Source organism: Astatotilapia calliptera, chromosome 5 (assembly GCF_900246225.1).
Source record: "Astatotilapia calliptera chromosome 5, fAstCal1.2, whole genome shotgun sequence".
In the NCBI taxonomy this organism is placed as follows: Eukaryota; Metazoa; Chordata; class Actinopteri; order Cichliformes; family Cichlidae; genus Astatotilapia; species Astatotilapia calliptera.
In genome coordinates this window covers 21944575-21964025 of record NC_039306.1, presented here as the reverse complement: position 1 = coordinate 21964025, position 19451 = coordinate 21944575, and the positions used below count along the sequence as shown (strand labels likewise).

The 19451-nt window shown below is 40.6% G+C and overlaps 2 protein-coding genes across 5 annotated transcripts; both read right to left on the bottom strand.

Annotated features, from left to right (window-relative positions):
• Positions 1–874: 874 nt before the first annotated feature.
• Positions 875–7698, bottom strand: atf7b (activating transcription factor 7b). Of its 3 annotated transcripts, none has more exons than XM_026168081.1 (12): positions 7359–7698; positions 6364–6425; positions 6027–6123; positions 5750–5877; positions 5527–5652; positions 5280–5437; positions 4346–4442; positions 4104–4223; positions 3828–3977; positions 3195–3368; positions 2953–3058; positions 875–2806 (listed from the first exon to the last, which is right to left on the bottom strand). In XM_026168081.1, exons 2-12 carry the CDS (start codon positions 6409–6411, stop codon positions 2577–2579), a joined length of 1434 nt encoding a protein of 477 aa, XP_026023866.1. In that variant the 5' UTR covers positions 6412–6425; positions 7359–7698; the 3' UTR covers positions 875–2576. The 3 variants fall into 3 exon arrangements, with proteins under 3 accessions (XP_026023866.1, XP_026023865.1, XP_026023868.1); XM_026168080.1 differs by having other exon boundaries at positions 3195–3383; positions 7359–7696; XM_026168083.1 differs by having other exon boundaries at positions 2739–2833; positions 3195–3383; positions 7359–7695.
• Positions 7699–7931: 233 nt separating this feature from the next.
• On the bottom strand, positions 7932–18641 carry larp4ab (La ribonucleoprotein 4Ab). 2 transcript variants are annotated; one of them, XM_026168079.1, is made up of 15 exons: positions 17952–18641; positions 15937–16075; positions 14611–14836; positions 13989–14125; positions 13452–13555; positions 13054–13164; positions 12755–12808; positions 12016–12243; positions 11685–11788; positions 10996–11157; positions 10849–10900; positions 10566–10727; positions 10353–10471; positions 10076–10253; positions 7932–9931 (listed from the first exon to the last, which is right to left on the bottom strand). In XM_026168079.1, the coding sequence occupies exons 1-15, from the start codon at positions 17952–17954 to the stop codon at positions 9563–9565; spliced, it is 2148 nt and encodes a 715-aa protein (XP_026023864.1). In that variant the 5' UTR covers positions 17955–18641; the 3' UTR covers positions 7932–9562. The 2 variants fall into 2 exon arrangements, with proteins under 2 accessions (XP_026023864.1, XP_026023863.1); XM_026168078.1 differs by lacking the exon at positions 17952–18641 and having other exon boundaries at positions 15937–16081.
• Positions 18642–19451: the final 810 nt, after the last annotated feature.

Genomic DNA, 19451 nt, shown 5'->3' with positions numbered 1-19451 from the left:
ATGGCGTCACTTTATACAACTTACCTTATTCACTCATTCATACAAGCACTTTTTATCCAACATTCACACTCCAATGGATGCATCAGAGCGCAACATGAGGTTAGTATCTTGCCCAAGGATATCTGGCATACAGACTGGAGGAGCCAGGGATTGAACCACCAACTTTCCGTTTAGTAGACGCCTCCTGAGCTAAAGCCAACCCAAACTTAGAGCACCTGGTATGCCAAGGCGGTCTGCCATCAAAGTACTAACCAGGCCAGACCTGCTTACCTGCTTAGTTTTTGAGATCAGACAAGTTTGGGTGTGCTCAAGGTGGCATGGAAATAACCATCTCTAGGCTGGTGTGCTTGTGTGAAAAATCCTACTAGATAACCAGTTTCTGAATTACTCAGACCACCCCCACCTGACACAACAACTCTGCCATGTTCAAAGTCCCTTTAAATCTAATGATCAGTTTGAACTTCAGGGGTTCGTCTTAACCATGTCAAGCCCTGGTGAGATCTGTGTGCAACTATTTTATTTGAGTAAATACTGTTAATTTGTATAATTATAATAATATTTATATAACAAACAGAATTTGTGTTTCTATGCATCTACGTTGTTGCCCTTTTGGCCAGGTTAACCAACCTATTTTGACAGCAGTAAAGGCAACACTATGTTTAGAGTTATGTTTCAATCAGTGGTCTAGATCCTGCATTTAACACCCTTTAACTTGTTTTTGGTTTTCCACCAACCCAAAAAAAAAAAAGTGGAAATTTTTATGCCATTGTTTCATCAGCTGCACCCAAAAAGATGCGATAAGTTTAATGAAAAACGACTTGCAGGCTTAAGAGCAGCTTACTTTTAACCCCAACATACTATTACTGAAGCACAATTCAGGTTCGTTAATTTATTTTTATTATTTGCTCAAGACAACTTATTCATTAGTTGAGACTGTACACAAATAATGTATCCCATCTTGAGGCCTGAGTAAACTCCTTCCAAGACATTTTCCCATGTGGATTCACTGTCGCTAAACACTTAAAAACTGTCCTCTTTACAAATTAAGGGGAAGTACTATTACATGAATTGGGGGGTGGGGGTCTAACATACCCACAGAGCAAAAATAAACATCTTAAAACAAAGACATGTTATAAAAGAGCAACAGGGAGGGGGGCAATATGATAGTCTTGGAAGTACAATGCCATATAAAATAAGCTGCATTTTAAAACTTGCAATTAAAAAGAAGCACCGTGCACAAGTATTGAGTCTACTTCATTATACAAGACGGCTCGTCAAAAGGTGGAAAGCACACAAGACCAGGACACCTGTAACTCTCTAAAAATGCACACTAATCACAAATCTCATTCACTCAAGAATACTTATCTTCACATTTGCTTTGGTCACCTCATAACTTTAGCTTTTAAAACTCGACCAAACACCCACCACCCCCTCAGCAGCTGGGCTACACATGTCATCTAAATGCAAGAACATCGATATTCAATAGAAAAATATATTGCACTAGTCTTTCCTCAACTGAAATGCATGGGTACTGGAGTTTAAAAATCTACGTATGATTATCATTTAAAGGCCGTCTGAAGGATCAAACTTTTCAAGTGTGTTACATTAGGACCGAGGATGGAATCCTTACAATGATTTTTGCATTGATAACAATGTTAGAGAACCAAAAAATAACATGAAAACAGTGAATAGGATGAATCACAAACAGTGGTAATCTTCACCCTTAAATACTCCATGCAGTCAATAGGGTTTCATACACAGGACTAACATGTCATCCATTCTGAATGGGTTAAAATACATGATTTAAAAAAAAAAAAAAGTGTCAGGCACACAATCACAGGGTAAACAGTGAACACCATCTACAATTTGGTTTGCTAAGAACTCAGCTGACTAAAGCGACAAGTGTATTAACTCAAAACTGAAAGAACAGGTTGAAAACAAAACAATATAAACACTTTCCAGGCTACTGCTCACTGCATTCAGCTCTCCTCAGACTTTCACTGCATTAGCAAAACATTATCTGACTAACATATCCGGCATAAAAAATCTTTTCTTACACATGAAAAATACAAGATATTTTACAGAAAAAGTGTCAGCCTGGGAAGGACAAATAAAAAGAAAAAAAAGAACTCATCACAACCAGTGTGTAGGAAGAAGGTGGACTACAGTGGCTTTGTGAAAGGAAGTTACAAAAAAACGATGTTTCTGATTCAGATTTTTCTTCTCGAGCCTTTAAACCTTTCCCAAGTGTCAGAACTGAACAAGAACTTACCCCAAACCCTGCAGAGTGAGTGTCTGACATGTAATTCATATTTACATAGAGAGAGTGACGAAGCTTCAATGAAAAAGGGAGCCTGCTTGGAGTGGAGGGCTGATGGAGGCACTGTGCCGCGTCTTTGTGTGATTATCGGCGACTGCGAGGGAATTGGGTGGGTGTGGAAGTGGATCTTAGTTTTGGGGTGTGGGTTGGAAGGGGAGAGGGATTTGAGGGCAGGTTCCTCTTTTCAGAAATCTTTGCACGAGTCCGACCTCCGAATGCCACTCGAGTTCATTCTGGTCTATTAAGTGTCTGCGGATCATCTCGGGGCGGACTGCGGCTGCATTGCCATGACAACCCCTGCAGCCTGGCCCGATCCCATGCCGGCCAAGACCGACATGGCCACCGCCTCTGCAGCCCGCACGCTCAGCCCGTTGATGGTGGCCCCCGGACTTGTTGCCGAGGGCGACGGCACGTGCTGAATGACTGCCGCTGGGGAGCCGATGGGTTCAGTGGAAGTATCCCTGGAGGTTTCCTCTCCTCCTGCAGCTACAGACAGAGAGAGCAACATTCACCCTTAGAGAGGTGAGCGAGTAAAAATAATGCATTAGATGGGATGAGGTGACAGATGAATCCTGGCACAAGTGACACAGTACAAGAAGTCTGATGGTCAGTTCATTATCTCAACTGGTTACCTAATAAAGCTGCCTTCTTCTGCATAATAGTGACAGGGCAGTCCTTGTGGGCCAGGAGAAGCTGCTTCAGCTGTGCCACCTCATTCCTCAGATGGGTTACTTCATTCTGACAGCAGCACAAAAAGAAATACAGTACATAAATCATTCCCATCATGCCCCGTTATTGCCATATCACCACAGAAACCCATTTATGACCGCCAGGGTGTTTACATGCTTGATGTTACGCCCTGGAGACGACTCACTGTGAGGGAGACGTTCATGTTGGCCAGATCATCTGCTTTTTTCTCCAGAGAGTTCACCCACAGCTTCCGCTTTTGCCTGCAGCGGGAAGCAGCTGCCCGATTCCTCTCCAGAAAACGCTGCCTCCTCTCGTCAGGGTCCATCTCTGCTGCTCGCCGCCGCCTGCCCCCTGTTGGCTGAGCAGGGGACACCTGGAGAATGAGGAGGGGGTAAAAGTTGGCTACTTGTAAACCCAAATGTGATCAGTAAGTGGGGGAGAACAGAACAACTGCATCAGGAACTTCTGACATTTAACAGGGGTAAAAAATCAGGGGTAGCAGACAATTTGGTGTCCTTAACTGTCAAATTAAAGCATCCAAACCAAAACACACTCAATCCAATGCTCATGCTTGACTTAAACTGACTCGGCCTTTATTTTGCATATATGAGCACAAATGTTGGACAAGCCTGACATTCTGCTAAATTTTTCTCTTTGATGCCATCAATAATGTGAAAACTACAGCTGTTAGCATTGAGTCTCATTTAGCTTTTTGAGGGAACATTCAAAGGTTTTCCTTCATCACACACATTTAAAAGTCTATAGTCCTAGGTGTGCTCTAGGACCACATAACTTGTGTGATATGTGCACTACCTACCTGTGGTTGGGCAGGTGATGGTGCATCAGAGTTTTGAGAGGGCTGCTGGCTTTGTTCCTGTCGCTGTGGAACAGCAGGGATGGATCCTGACCCCCCACTGATGCTATCTTGTGCTCCTGGGCCCTGATGAGTTAGAGCTGCCTTCAACCGCTAAAAAGACACAGAGACAACACCCAGGTCATGTAAAAGTTTTATAAATGTCATTCGTTTGTTTATGTAAATGAAATGTTTAGCCAGCAGCCTACAAAATGATGAAAGTACAACTGATGGTCTCACCATCTTTGCCTCAGAGTGAAGAGTATAGCCAGATGGGGAGGATGAACCACTGCTAGCACCTCCAACAGGCGGTCCTGGAATCCCAGGGATGTTAGGCACTGTGTTCACTGGCCTCGCAAGCTCCACATAGCAACGAATATCCATAAAGTGGATGAGAGGGGAAAAACCAAAAGGATATGTTAAAATTCCATCCCAATTACAATTTGTTGTATAGTTTTTCATTTTTCTGGAAAATATCTTACAGATATAACTGAGGTCATCTGCACAGGACTGGGCAAGAGAGGAACTGCCTGTCCATTAGGGAGGTGCCTCACCAGTGGATACGAGCCTGTGGGAGAGCTGTTGGCCAGATTAGACATTTGTAAATAGGTGCTTCTCCACTGTGTTCCCACTGATAGAGCAGAGATCAGGCTTATAGTGTTTCACTTTTCCGATGAACACTTCTTCATGAGTTAACTGTACAGAGCTTACACAAGCAGCATGAAGATGTGACTCAAAAGTTCTCAAAGTTAAGCTTGGCTTGAGGAACACGCAAGTCTGGAGAATCGGAGTGGTGCAGAGCTGCAGCTCTCCAACACCTGCCTCAATTTCCATAGTAGATCAAGACACATACGATGATAGTAACCATACTTCTTTTGGAAATTAAAAAACAAAAAGATGCTAAACTGTGGTACAACACAACAACTACAGCTGCTTACTGTAATCCAAGTCTACGGATAAGAGATTCGCTGAAGAGGTAGCTATATTTCTAAGTTTGGGGTGAGTGTCTCAAAAAAGTTTAAATATTGGTAGAGAAACAATTTGTTAAAAGAGAAAAAAAGTGATGCTTTCTTTTGCACAAAAAACTGCAACAGCTTTACAATGGCCATAAATGATGGCTAATAAATAACAGACGCAGAGTCTAAAAGGCACTTTATGGTTCAATAAAAGTGACTGACAAATATAGACTTTCTAATTAATAGGAGCATATCTCCCCACCAGGTAAAAATCAAACCACCCCATCTTTGATTTCTGGTTGGACTGGATTACTGACTTTCTTGCTAGTTGGTCATGTGAAATTAGACTTATAATTTCTACATTTTACCAGCAGTTAATTCATTTTAAGTTTTACAAATTGTCAGCATGGTCCAAACAGTAAAACAGTAAAGCAAACCACAGCAACCTAAATTATTTTACCCAAGCTGTCTGTTGGAGGGTGGAGCTTGTGTGATGACGGAGGTTGGAGATGGCAACGTGGGGTGTAGTGAGTCATTACTCATGTGAAGGGGAAGAGAACCAGGACGCACAATAGTTGGAGTGGGAGCAGAGCTTGCCACGGGCTTTGTGTAGATCTCCTGTTAATAAATTAAGCAATGTAACTATTTTTGTGTGTCCATCATTTTTACGTGCGTGCAAGGACAGCAAATTACAACACAGCTCTCACCCTAGAGTCTCTGCTGTTTTCTGACATGCTGGACGAGGAATCAGGAGTTCCAGGAGGAGAAGAATCGACTTGTAAGGGCCCCTCATCCTCATCTTTTACTTCAGATGGTGTTTGTAAAGATGCGGCCTTGAAGACCAAAAGCAAAGATGAGAAGATGAAAGCCTTCAAATTTTATCTTGAAACCAGCACACTGCGTGATCTACAGTAACCCTGTCTTTCTCACCGGGTTTTTCGTCCTCTGATCATCTTCCTGCGTTTTGCAAAACTCTTGCTCGAAGGAGGTGGCCAGCTCATTGAACAAACCGACCTCCTCACAGTTCTTCAGAAAACGTGTGGGAGTGGGGGTTTGGTCTGCCAAAAAACAAAAAAAACTGTCAGTATTAGTGGACAAAAATATCACCTTCAGACACAGACTATTATATACAATTCATCTATTCAGAGCACTGACCACCTCCTCAGCACAGATTAATTTAAAAAAAGACAAATGGCGATGCCATTACCTGCAATGATAACAGAGTCTGTCCTGGCAGGACCAAATTTTAATGTCATTTCATGCTTGTGTTTGTGTACTGACAGGTGATCTTCATTTGTGAATCTCTGCAAAAGACACCACACATGACATTTAAGGAATATCAAGACAGTTTTAATCCTGATGCGAGATTAATAACGCCTGGTTTCCACTATTAAAGCAATGTTTCATCATACATTACACAGCACCTTATCAGCAGTCGTAATTGGTGAGCTAAGCTGGGTTCAGTTAATAACAAGAGAATAAAAAGCAGAGATTCAGACTCCTATGGCTGTTTAGAGTTAGGGGTATGTCTTAAGAAATCATACCTGCCCACATCCTGGGGCAGTGCATACAAAGGGCCGGTCATCCGCCATCTCAGACAAATGATCTGTAAAAGAAAGCAACAAACACAGCAATGTCATCCAATTTATTAGGCGATAAACCAGCTGATGTTCAGGTTCCCAAGACATATTACATAAGGGCACCAGATATGTTACTACCAAATGTTCTTAACCTACAGCATCAGCTTGAGTGTCATGGAGCTGATAAGAACTACAATCTAAATCGTCATAATTTACACGTGCCTGCTCATCTGTCACCAAAATCACAATAACATCTGGATAGGAGGGACACAGGCCGAAGACTGTGGGCCTGTTTTGAGCATTTCTTTAGACTCGGTTGGGTATAATGTGGGACTAGCGTTCAACGATGAGGCAGCAAGAGCCAAAGCACCTCACCATGCAACCTCCACTTAACAGGATCGAGTCACTGGCGTTGGCTATTAGCGCTGTCGATGTAGTCCGGCTATGTAGTTAGCTATAAGACATGGGTTACAGACTGTGGACAGGACACACAGGTTACAAATCCATTACTGGTTAGCTATGACTTAATGAGAAATGGGCCGCAAGGTAGCACATCCACATTGCTAAGCACGTGAAATACTGTTTTCCACAACCTGACATACGTGTCATTATAGCGAACATGGAAGCTAACATTGAACAAACTCATTCCAAATATCAGAAGGCGCGGCACGTCTAGCAAATAAAGCTGTTTAGTGCAAGTACAATCCCCTAGCTGAGCTCATGCTAAGTGCTAATGGAAGCTTCGTTAGCTTGCCTTAAGTTACACTAACACGTCCGCCAACTTAGTAGCTAGCATTACGTTAGCACGCTAATGCTAAATAGTGCCCATATACCAAGCCACGACTGTATGAGCGCGGTGCATGCCTTATGAATATCCAGACACATATATATACACACACATTTTTTTTCTTTAAATGACGATTTACATTACATTTTACTAAAGTATGCCCTAAACTTACCCCACGTTTAGACTGCCTCTTCACTCCCCCCCTCCCAGCTCCGGACAGCGCTGCTGTGCTGCTGCTTGGCCGTTGTTGACACTCTTGACACTTCCATTATCCAAATACCGCGAGAGAACTTGGAAGAGTTATTATGTAACAGGATTTCTCTATGTGGGAGGAATCGTAGATTTTACACGAAATAAGATTGATATTATATGAATCATTACATATTCCCTGACTTTTATCTCAATGTGCCGTTATGTCAACTCTACATATATATTCCGCTGTGTTCGCGTCAACTACCAGCGAAAGCTATGAACACACCCACTGAAGACTAAGCCAAACGCGCCTACAGCAGTTACATAATGTTTATTTCCGGATGTTTACTTGGCAGATGGCATGTTGAAATCCTTGAACAGATTTTGTTTTCTGGCTTAAAACACAAAAAACCAAAACCAATTTTAAAAAATAAAACCTTTATTTTTTTGAATACATCAAGCTACTATAACTCAGCGCATAAACCAATGTACTCCGAAAAATGTCCAGCCCATTTAAAAAAAAAAAAAAAAAAAAAAAAAAAAAAAAAGGGCAAGTCCTACAGAATGAACTGAAACTTTTGTTGCCTCAAAATGAGGTGGTTTACAGCATTTTTTTACAATGAAATTAAATCCCATTAAGGCACTAGGAGTTTGGTTTGATAACTCCTTATAGTCTAAAACACAAGCAGTGTCAGTCAGCTGCACACTTTAAAAAAATAAAATAAAATAAAATAAATAAAAATCCAGTATAAACTACTGATTACTAGAGTGTACAGCCTGTCTTGTAAATTCCCTGTTAACATCTGAATTCTATCTTAAATTACTCATCTCTTTTAACCATATTTAATAAGAACAAGTTGAAAAATCCATCCCAATACCCTTCTGTCATTTGTAACTGAAAGATATTCATTGTCAAGCCACAAGCTGCATTACAGATCAGAACCTAACAGCTAATAAAAATTAGTCTACACACCAATTCATCAACATTACAAACACTGAATAACATGTAGTCAACGCTAACAACAAAATACACTACCATGTGGACAAACAAAAACTGAATTTGCAAACACAAAACATACATGTTAAAAATCATTAAAAATGGTTTGAGATCCACAGCTACATTCAGCACGTGTGATTCAAGCAATAAAAATGCTACTTTTGAAATCAAGCAGTGAAAACATTCAACATTGAGGGGAAAATTTCTGCTCCCTGTCCCTCAGGCCATTCATAATATTTTAGTAGTAAAGAGGGTTCACTGACGAAGACTTGAATCAGCATGACTGTTCCACTTCAACAATCTGAAACTATGAAGGAACCACAAACACCAAATTACTACAATGACCTAGTTAACTGGATTATTTACCTAATCCCAGTGTACACTGGTTTTGTGAAATAGAAACCAAAGTTAGCTGAAAAAAAACAAAACAAACCCTTTTTACTTGTACTTTACAAAGCAGATGCCAACATCACCAAGATCTGGTCAAACACTTTCCTGCCTACATCCACCAACCATTAGCACTGATAGAATAATTAGATATTTATAATTTATGAAAAAGAAAAAGGTTTGTAAAGTCTAGTAAAAATGACATAAGCAGATCTGCTCCACTTATTCCAATGTTAGCGGTATTGATCCAATATTTGTGCCACAAAGGAAAATTATTGCAAAACACAAAACCCAACAAGTATTATAAGTTCAAGACAAGATTCACTAGTCGTAGAACAAGTGTCTACAAACATTTCTACAAATATTGCTACTCTTACCTTTCAAAAGTTCAACCCACTCTGAAGCTGAACATGTCAAGTCCATGGATAACTGACAATAGATACTAGTTTTTCAGATTACTTGTTAATTACATGTTTAAAAAGAGACACAAGGTCTCATATTTTCTAAACCACAGATGTAGATGCCACAAATTCAACAAATGTACAGGGACATCCTCATATCATATCATGACACTACTTTCAGCAAAGTATGCTTCATCACCGCGAACCCTGCGATTCCATCCATGACGACATTTTTCCGAAAAGGAAAATCTATTTATAATTTTTCAAATAATTTCAGGCCTGCAGTAATCTAAAGAGATGTGACAAACTCATGAAATGAAATATAGGCATCTGTCTTTATATATTACATATGTACATATATTCTTTTCTGTTTTCAGTTCATTTTCCCCCACCCTTTGGTTACTTTGGTGAACTTGGAGGGATATTCTGTTCTTTGCCACTGCGTCTGGCTGCCCGCTGTGGTGAAAATCGTTTCCCAGTGTTCAGGCCCTTCTGATGTTCCCGAATCTTCTGCCCTGGCTCTCGGACTCTGGCTTGGCCACTTCCCCCTCTGAAGGAGCGCAGTGGTTGCCGAGGAGGCCGTTTATCTCCACGTTTCTCTGCAGTTTGTCGGCCATTGGGACGAGGCTCCTCCACCCTGTTTACCTTGAGCTCTTGCAGGGGTTGGCTGTCTGAAGAGGTGGGAGTGGAGGGAGAGGGCAATTGTGCTGGCAGCGGTTCTTTGGCCAGCTTCTGGCACACCTCTGCATAACTGAGCTTTTTTAGACCCTGGTGAAAGAACAGGGAACCACAGTTTAAAAAAAAACAAAACAACAACAACAACAAGATGACAAAACACGCTGAGTTTGGAGAGTTGTAAGCTGATGTTACAAGACAATATAATGTGATAAGCAGCACAAAATAAGTCCTTACCGGTTCTGATGTTGGAGATGTGGGAAGCGATGAAGATGTTTCGGTAGAAAGAGCCTGGCTGCAGGTGGAGGGAGCATGTTCTGAAGGTGATTGTGTGTGAGTTTGTGCGGATGAGGAGACATTTTCCTTTGTTACAGGAGCTTCAGTTTTATCCTCTTCCTTTACGACAAGAGAATCACTAAACGTATACAAAAAAAAAAAAGTAAGGGATAAGTGAATTGTTGAAGACTCAATACCTTTGTTATTCACTGATATATTAGCCTGAAGCAAAGGTTACCTTGAGACTGGTGGAGTGGTTGTTTGTGTGGACACAACAGCAGGTTTAGGTGGAATTACAGGATCAGGTTTGTTTACAGGACCTTCTGCGATGTTTGTGGGAACATCTTTGCCGACAGACTGTAATGACAATTAAAATTTGTGCATTTATATTTTACCTCATTTTGTAAAGAGTCTTAAGGATAGAAAGCACCAGGAGAGGCAACATATTCACCTTGTTTGTCACCTTCAGGCCACGCACAATATCAGAAAGGCGCATCTCAGGGACACTTTCCTCCTGCATACTGACCACAGATCCTGGCAGAGGTGGAAAATTGGAGGCTGCCAGGTCAAACTTTGGATGCGATGCCTTGGCCTCCGGTACAGGGACGGGCTTCTACATTGAATGAAGAAATAAAATTCAATATATTAAAAAGCAGCACACCAAGACACTGTAGGACACAGTCCAGGCAGTCAACTTCTTAAATGAAGAGCACGAAAAGAGGAAACCGACTGACCGTTGCCTGCTCATCTTCCCTTTTTCTCCTTGTGCTTCTATTGGGGCCTCTTCTATAAAAACAAACAAACATACCATTAGACTGCCACATCAGATTGGAAACAGTTTTAGTGTTAACAGGGGTAAGTGTAGGATAACACCAACTCACCTGCCCCGTCCAGACCCGCTCACATCTTTAAGGTTGAAGGAGGCCAGAGAGATCAGCTGTTGTGTTTGCAGGACCTGTGGACCAGACACACCATCCAACCGGTTCCTTGGAGCAAAAGAAGAGTGCACATCTCCAGGCCTGGGATGACCTCTTAAATGATTTCTAGGTGCACACAAAAAAATTACAAGTTTTACTACAGAAATCAAGCGCTACCACAAAAGCATAGTTTGACAGGATTGTACACTTTTTTTTTTTTAATAAAACGAGTGAACAAGACCAATGCAAGAAAGCTCATCTTTATTGGTTTGCAAATGACAATAACAGAGGAAACTGACAGTACTCTTTTTTTTTTTTTTCTCCTTTGTTTTTTTTAAAGAACAAAGTTTCAGTCCTGAAGCAAAATAATGGACTCCGGAAGGACTGGTACCAAACTGCGTTCCATTTAAGTTAATGCTAGCATTACCATCCGCAGAAAGTATTTTACCAAGTTCAAAGTCCTTAATTACCTAAATTAAAGCTTACAACAAACACTGCCAGCACCTGATGGTCGGTGCTGTGCTTTTGGAAACCGAATTTCCCAGAGGAGCCCACCCGAGGGATTAATAAAGTTTTATCTTATCTTATCTGATGGTAACTTCAAGTCTGCACTGATCTAATAAACTAAAAGTTTGTATCATAACTGTACATACCGGTTCCTGGTCATAGCAGCATGTGTGTTGACGGAGCTTGAGTTAGCTTTGTAGTTCCCGGAACTGCTGTAACCATTCATATATCCACTGTTGGGGAAAGGTGCCTGCATATCACCAAACAGGAAAAATCATTACAAATGTAACTAAAAAAAAAAAAAAACAAAAACAAAAAAAAACCCTCTGATACTTCTAATATTAACTTTGAGTTTACAGAGGTTATAAATATTAGCTACAATGGAGACTGCCATTAATTTGAACAGCATTAAAAACATTAAAATAAATAACATAGCAGCTTTATGGGACATTCTGAATAGTATATTAAGGTTCTCACCAGCGGTGTTTCGAAATAAGGCATGTTTGATGGCTGAGGATTCCAGGAGGGAGACACAATAGGATAAACAGGGTATTGCTGCTGAGGGCTGTACATCGACTGCATGTACACTGGAGCACTTGAGTCATATGGAGCCTGCAGTGGAGCATGTTGACTGTACACACCTGAATCCTGGATGCTACAGAAGCCATTCTTGCCAAAGAATGTATTAATGGCCTTAATGCGGGCCTGCAGGGAAAATGAGTGAATCAATATCGATATAACATTTCCACAGGACCCATATAGCTCTACTGTCCTTAGTCCCCTCAGATCTCATAATCTCACGGTCATTAGGCCATAAAAACTGCACCGACTAGGAGGAAAGAAAGGTGTTGAGGGGGAGGAGGGGAAGGAGTATAAAAGAAAAATAAGGGAGAGAGGAACAGCATAGAAACAGACAGATTTTAAGAAAGCCAGTGAAAGGTTCCACCCAGCCAGCCACAGTCCATATGGGTCCTTCCAAGCGCGATACTGATCATCACTGGGGCTTAAACAGGACCATCAACAAATCAGTGTTATTTGCGCCATCAGATAAAAGAGCAGGGCACACGATGTCATAACAAAGTCCAGCAAAAATATCACTGATAGAAAAACTTTTTTTAAAAGCCCTAAAAAAAAAAAAATCCCCATTCTTGCTTATCAAGTGAAAAACAAAGCGTAGCAAGCTCCATACATCTATAACAAGCACTGACTGACTCACCATGATTGGTTTCCCTTGGAACATTTTAACTTCCTCTCTTAGGTATCTGTAAGCCTGAGGGCAAGAAAAGAAAACAGTAAAGAAAATGTGGTAGAAATGCTCTTTCCTTTAATGCAGAACCTTAGTGAAACATGAAAAGATCAGAAAGTACTGCACCTGCTTGGTAGTGAGATTTAGCAATTTTAAGTTAAATATGCCAGGTAATAATAGAATATTTAACTGGTTGTGTAAACCTAAAATTGTACAACCAGTTTAAAAATAAGTAAAAGTATCTTGTGGTAATTCATAAGGGGACGTACCTGTAGTGCATCCATGTCTGACTGAAAAGTTATGTACCAGTTGCTGTTGTGCGCAAACTCAACACTTAACAGTTTCGGGCAGTGTTCACTCTTAAAAAGAGCCTCTACTTCCTGTGAGAGGAACACAACATGAAACATTTTGACCTAAAACAGACCATTCCATCACTCTCCACAAGTCAGCATGCAAAGTCTGACCGAAAAGAAAAAGAGCTATCACTCAGCTACAGCATACACACTACCACACAATATTTTAATCATCTAAAGCTGACTTGACAATAGTTATCACAATTTATGCAAGCACAATCAGTTTCCAGCCCTCCTTTGTAGATTTTACTATTCAGTCAGACAGTATGGGGTTACAGAGCAATATTTTATTAGCATGTAGGAGTCGTCTTTACCTCAACTGGGGTTGTCTCCGGCACTTCTCTTAGAATAATGATGCAGCGACTGTGGTTTGGTCGAACCTTCTTCCCAGTTTCATCAACTTGCACCATGGGGGAGGCTTATTAAAAAAAAAAAAAAATTTTTTTAAATTCTTTTCCTAAATCTTCACAGTGCAGCTGAAGACAACTGACATATCCCATTTATGTAATAGCTATGAAAGACCTTTGCTCCACTGTAGCCAGTTTAAAGTTGGTAGACACTGTGAATAATCTTATTTATGTGGTAAATTAACCACACACTAAGAGTAAAACAAAAGGAATGTAATGAATTCTTTCAAGTATGTAATGCATTACTTTTTAAAAAGTAACAATGGGCACTTGTAAGTAGTAAACTAGGTAATTGCATTTACCTAATAAATAAAAAGTCTTACATTAAATCTTCTATATTTGATCAAGCTGGAGCAGGTAGCAGTTTAAGAACTATTAGAGTTCAAAACTTTTAAAAGTATCAGCCTGTCTATGTGAAACAACGACAAACAGAAGCACTTGTACCTCGCAGTACATCCAGAATGAGGTCCATGTCAGTGGTAAGAGCTTTAATGTTCTCCATACAAGCAAGTGTCCAAATGGGAACAAACTGATCACCATCCATCTGGGATATCAAGTAGAGGTCCTTTGAAAGATTCTCTCTGCAATACCCAAAACATTGGTCTCTCTGAGTTACAGCTTTTTCTTTGCAGTAATAGTAAAACACAAACATCAACCTTTTAACAACCAAAATGATGATGGTGGTTGGTGGTGGGGTTGATGTTAAATCATTTACATTAGTGTAGGAAAGCCATTTATTAAGCACTTTTGTGTTAGACATTGTCCAATTTAACATGTCACTATAAAATAATTTAAATTAAAATAAGTTTTGTTCAATAAGCACAGAGTTCGCAAATACTAAAGACATTTCAGAACATTAAATCACTATCGGCCTGAATTATTGTTTGTGCAGCTGAATCAAGATGAAAACCGCAGTTAAGCCAAATTAGAAACTTCAGACACCAATGACTCAATATAAGAATATACACCAATTAAAAGTTAAATGGCTTCTTACAGTTATGAAACAAAGTAAATTCAGTAATTACTGCTGTCCCATTAAGGCAACAAAACATTATACACAACTCACCTAGAAAAGAAGAACTCGAGACGTTCCTTTAAAGACTGTCTCAAACTCTCTTCGGACATCGCCTGCACCTCAGATGAATTATCTATGGCGGATTCGCACTGTGGGTCAAAGCCTAAATACCCCTGGTCAGACGGACTGATGTCATTCACAGGGGTATACTCAGCAATGCTGTCCACGTTTTCACTGTAGTATCCTTTACCTCCTGAAGAGGGAACATCTGAGTAATCTAAGAGAAAACAGTAGCCAAGTGATAAGTGTCACATTCAATAAAGTAGTACACAACAGGACTGAGTGCACCTTTGTGCAATCTCACTAAAAATGTTTCATTATTTCAAATATTACAAGTGCAAGGTTTCATCCTATGGAGATATATCTTTTGAGGACTACACTGAAACTATAACGGGCTATAAACTATAACCCTGCGGGCCCTTAACATCAAAATGAGAGCTAAGCAAACTCTAATCCAAGAGATTTCCAATTAGTTCAACTACATGCATGTAAAATGACATGTGAATACGTGAACTCCAAATTGTGGATCAACTGCCAGTGAAATTCAAACATCTGATTATAAGACTTTAGCAGAAAAGGCTACAGAAAAATGGGTGATGACAATCGGTACAGTAATCAATATGTATAAATGAGTCAAAGCATCAGTGACACAATATCTGTCTTCTTAAAATGACAGAGTGTACCACTTGCACAATCTAAGTGATGAAATTAGATGGGCCAGTGTTTCAGACTTGCCAAAGGGCTTATTAAAGGAAATGACTGTTTGTCTGCTTGAGAAGTGTCAAGGACAATACAGAACTCAACCTTCATGGGTCTTCCAGGGGGGTGGGGAATAAAAACAAAGCAAAACTTCATTGGCCTTCAACACAAAACTGCAAGACCAAACTTTGCTACACAATATGAACCTGATAAATACAGGAGCACACTAACAAACCCCCCCCAATCTCATTCATGAAAACCAACCAACTTTTGTTGCACTCCGGTCCTACTGTTTGGTCAGCAATTTTCAGTTTAGTGAACCTGAACACTTAATTCATTCAATCCTCACTGTGCAACATTTATGTCATAACTGTTGATACTATAATACACAAAACAAAGTTTGTCATGTTTGCATTTACTGCACACTCCCATGGACAAGAGAAGCAACCTCAACCATTTCCTCATACCATGTCTATAATTTTACTATACATGTCTATACTTGCCACACAGCAACTCCCTATTTTTTTTATTTAAAAAAAACACTGTACAAGTGAGAACGTTTGGTTTTAGTGTAGTACCATATAAGAGGAACTAACTTTTTCTTCCCTGCAAACATACCTTCGGTCATTTCAGCAGGAGGAAGGCAGGTATTGAGCCATGGAGCATTGTCCATCTCCTCGGGACTCTCACTCTGTTGGGCAGGAATCTCCTGCCACACTTTGGCATTGGGGTTCAGGCCCGCTCCCTTTGTGGTAACCTGCATGATCATTAAAAGAGACAGAATAAATAGCTTTTTCCTTCAAACATTACACATAATTGCATACAGTTGGTAGGTTACTAATTTCTGAGAAACATTCATCAATCATAAGAAAGTGGTATTCAAATATGTCACTCAAAGTGGAGTGAAAGTAAGACTGGACGAATTGTAGCAAGAGTAAATGTAATTTTTAAAAATGAGAGATTGTGTACAGCCTTGTATAGTGTAAAAACATGTATATTACTGAATAAAGAGATTACTTTAGTGTTGTACTTACTGCACTGTGGTCTTAATTGATATTTTTGATTTGATATTTTTTTAATATATGTACTGGAGTTTAAAAAAAACAAAACAAATTGAATGAGTCATAATAATAATAATAATAATAAATAATAGATTGGATTTATACAGCGCTTTTCAAGGAACCCAAAGCGCTTTACAATGCCACTATTCATTCACTCTCGCATTCACACACTGGTGGGTGGAGGCAAGCTACAGTTGTAGCCACAGCTGCCCTGGGGCAGACTGACAGAAGCGAGGCTGCCATATCGCGCCATCGGCCCCTCTGGCCATCACCAGTAGGCGGTAGGGTAAAGTGTCTTGCCCAAGGACACAACGACCAGGACAGAGAGCCCGGGGAACGAATCGGCGACCTTCCGGTTACAGATGCGCTTTCCCACCCCCTAAATGATGAGTCTCAAGTGTCAATAAACATTTGTGAGCCATATGTCAAGTCAATCAACAAGACAGGTCAGTCAAGATCCTAAATAGACATTCAAAGCTAATTTAGCATTATACATCAGAGCCAATCCAATGGATGAACTCTGTTCATTAGCGATCCTTTAATCCAGCTTTGCAAATGTGTCGACTCTTCACACACATTCACCGGAGCCCTGAAGTAGTACTACTAAAGCATTGACACGCATACGCACGTAAGCCCCAGCTGAATTTTCATTGGCTTGCTTATCACCATTGTTCCGCCTCTCAGTCGCTCACATACACCCGTACATGGCGCAGACCCGCCTCAAGGCAGCATGACTCGAATAAGGCAGTTTGACCTGTCATCCATTGTAAAATCTCGAGTGTGCAATATTTAGAGTAGCTACACAGTACTAGAATCTTATTTTCAATCCAATCTGCTTTCCAACACTGTATTACAAAAGCAGCAGGTCTGGGTTTACAGTGAAATACTAGAAGTACTTTGAGGGTCGAGAAGAGCACATGGCACCGACATGCCTGAGCGCTTTCAAACACGAAGTGATATTCACTGTGTTCATTTAAAGTTCGCTTAAATAAGTCTCCCTCTGGTTAAAATGGCTGTCATCGATCATCATTACCCCTGCTGTACGTGTTCTTATATTTTCACAATGAACGTCGCATAGTGCTATGACCTTTATCACGGGCTATTCAGCTACAGTGGTGCTAACGTTTAACACAAATCACGTGCCATATTTACTACACGTGTAATCCAACTTTAAAACGCACACCGAGTGTTACTCGTAAAGCAGCAACACCAAGTCAATGAGTTCGTAAATACGTGTTTGCCGAATAGGGTCTTTGGTTGGTGTCCTACCGTAACGTTGCCATATGTAACAAGTGACACCACCATGTTTCGCTAACTCGCTCTCGTCTTACCCGCACACGACACCGGCTACACTTCGTACTGCTAAACTAAGCTAATGTGTTTGACATGTTAAAATAATGCAAGAGAAGTGCTTGTGGTGAATGAGAAACGTAAAGACAAAGTGTAGTGTAATCAAAGAAAAAGCACACAAGTATCTGAGAAACTTCACACAGCACGCGTGTGTGAAACGAGAGAAAGGAAGCAAACAGGTTGCTGCTCGTTAGCTAGCAACAAGGCCTCGTCAAAACTCACCATGCTGATTTGATCTTCTCCGTAGGTCCTCGTCAGTCGCGGGGAACCGATAGTTCAATTGTCGTGCGAAGTTTGCTATTAAATATCGTAAGTCGAAGTTGCTGATCTTGGTGTCTACGTTTAATTAAGGTCTCTTCCAACAACTGCGGCAGTACGGTTAAACGACAGCTCGCGCTCCAGTTCCAAAGGCACGTCCGCGCGCACGACAACTTTGAGATCTGTTATCTTTAAGACACCGAAAACTTTTTTCGCTATATTTTTTAACAAGCACTATCCATTTTACTCATGAATTTCTTCCATTCAGATCCTCATCCCGCAGATAAACTTCGCTACTCTCCTCCAGCATGTGACAGTTACGTCCTCTATCTTCAACCGACCGTCCCGACAGGCTGCACTCCGCCTCCACGGCAACAGCAACGCAGCATAGCAACCATCTGTGACCTCAGGAAACGGAGTACTGCCAAACAGCCTTGAATTAGCTTTGGAAAGAGCCAGTCCGATAAGTTCGTGTTGTCGCAGTAGGAAAAGTAAAAGCAAGGAGAGTTTTTAAAATGTGAACTGTGACAGCATGCAGTTCGGACAAAACTGGGTTACCGGGCGAAGTTCACCTAAACAGTAATTAGTGGGTGGAACTTGACACGGTGCTGCTCCAGCACGACAATACTGATGAAATCATGTCGATTGAATCAACGCAGCTCTCATAAAACCCGCACACGTGATTTCACTTTTGGCTGATTAAATCTGCAAATTAAATCAGAACTGTGGAGGACTGACAAAATTAGATCATTAAAAAAAACTGCTATTAATTACAAAGTGAAATAATTTATCAGTATAAATAAGTTAACGATTCATTTAATTTGACATTTAATAAGCTAGTTCCAATTTTATTTAATGGTGTCACATTACTTTTTTTTTTTTTTTTAAGGGCAATTGTGGCCTTCTACAGTGACCTTGCAATTTAAGTATGGCCCTGCCCACCTTCAGCCTGAAGGGGTCAAAGTCTCATGATCCTAAGCACATGGCCGTCGGGAGAAGCTGTAGTTTACTCTGAAACAGTCAAAATGTCCTGTAGAGGTCACTGTTTTTGAGATTTACCTCAGTCAAACTTATTACAGGGACTTCGTTTACCACAGTCTTTCAAAAGCAACACAATTTGCACAACACTATGTGATTAGTGGATTACTGATTACCCAGCCTGTGCAATAAATCAAAATCCCTGCTAACACCTGAAACACTGCAACACAGAAACAATGATCACTGTCTGCCTTTTAAAGCCCTGCAAGCTTCATTCTAACCAAACCCCTTCTAAACCCCAGCTAAACAAGTCAGAAAGGATGGCGCAGCCCCTGTGAATTTAATTAACCAGAATAAATAAAAACATGGGAGTGGGAGTGCAGCGTCTTGTAAGTAGTACCAAAGTAGAGTCTAGTAGTGCATTTTTTACAATCTTCAGTCTTACAAACAAAACAGCTGTCCTTATTGACTTTCACTGATAAACAC

Coding starts and splice junctions, on each gene's coding strand:
- atf7b (XM_026168080.1), bottom strand. CDS start 6,411: ATGGCGGATGACCGGCCCTTTGTATGCACTGCCCCAGGATGTGGGCAG. Junction 3,059..3,194: donor ACATGAACGTCTCCCTCACA/GTGAGTCGTCTC, acceptor TGCTGCTGTCAG/AATGAAGTAACCCATCTGAG. Junction 2,807..2,952: donor GAAGAAGGCAGCTTTATTAG/GTAACCAGTTGA, acceptor CTCTGTCTGTAG/CTGCAGGAGGAGAGGAAACC.
- larp4ab (XM_026168078.1), bottom strand. CDS start 16,081: ATGCAGGTTACCACAAAGGGAGCGGGCCTGAACCCCAATGCCAAAGTG. Junction 13,165..13,451: donor CGGAGACAACCCCAGTTGAG/GTAAAGACGACT, acceptor TTCCTCTCACAG/GAAGTAGAGGCTCTTTTTAA. Junction 11,789..12,015: donor CTTATTTCGAAACACCGCTG/GTGAGAACCTTA, acceptor GGTGATATGCAG/GCACCTTTCCCCAACAGTGG.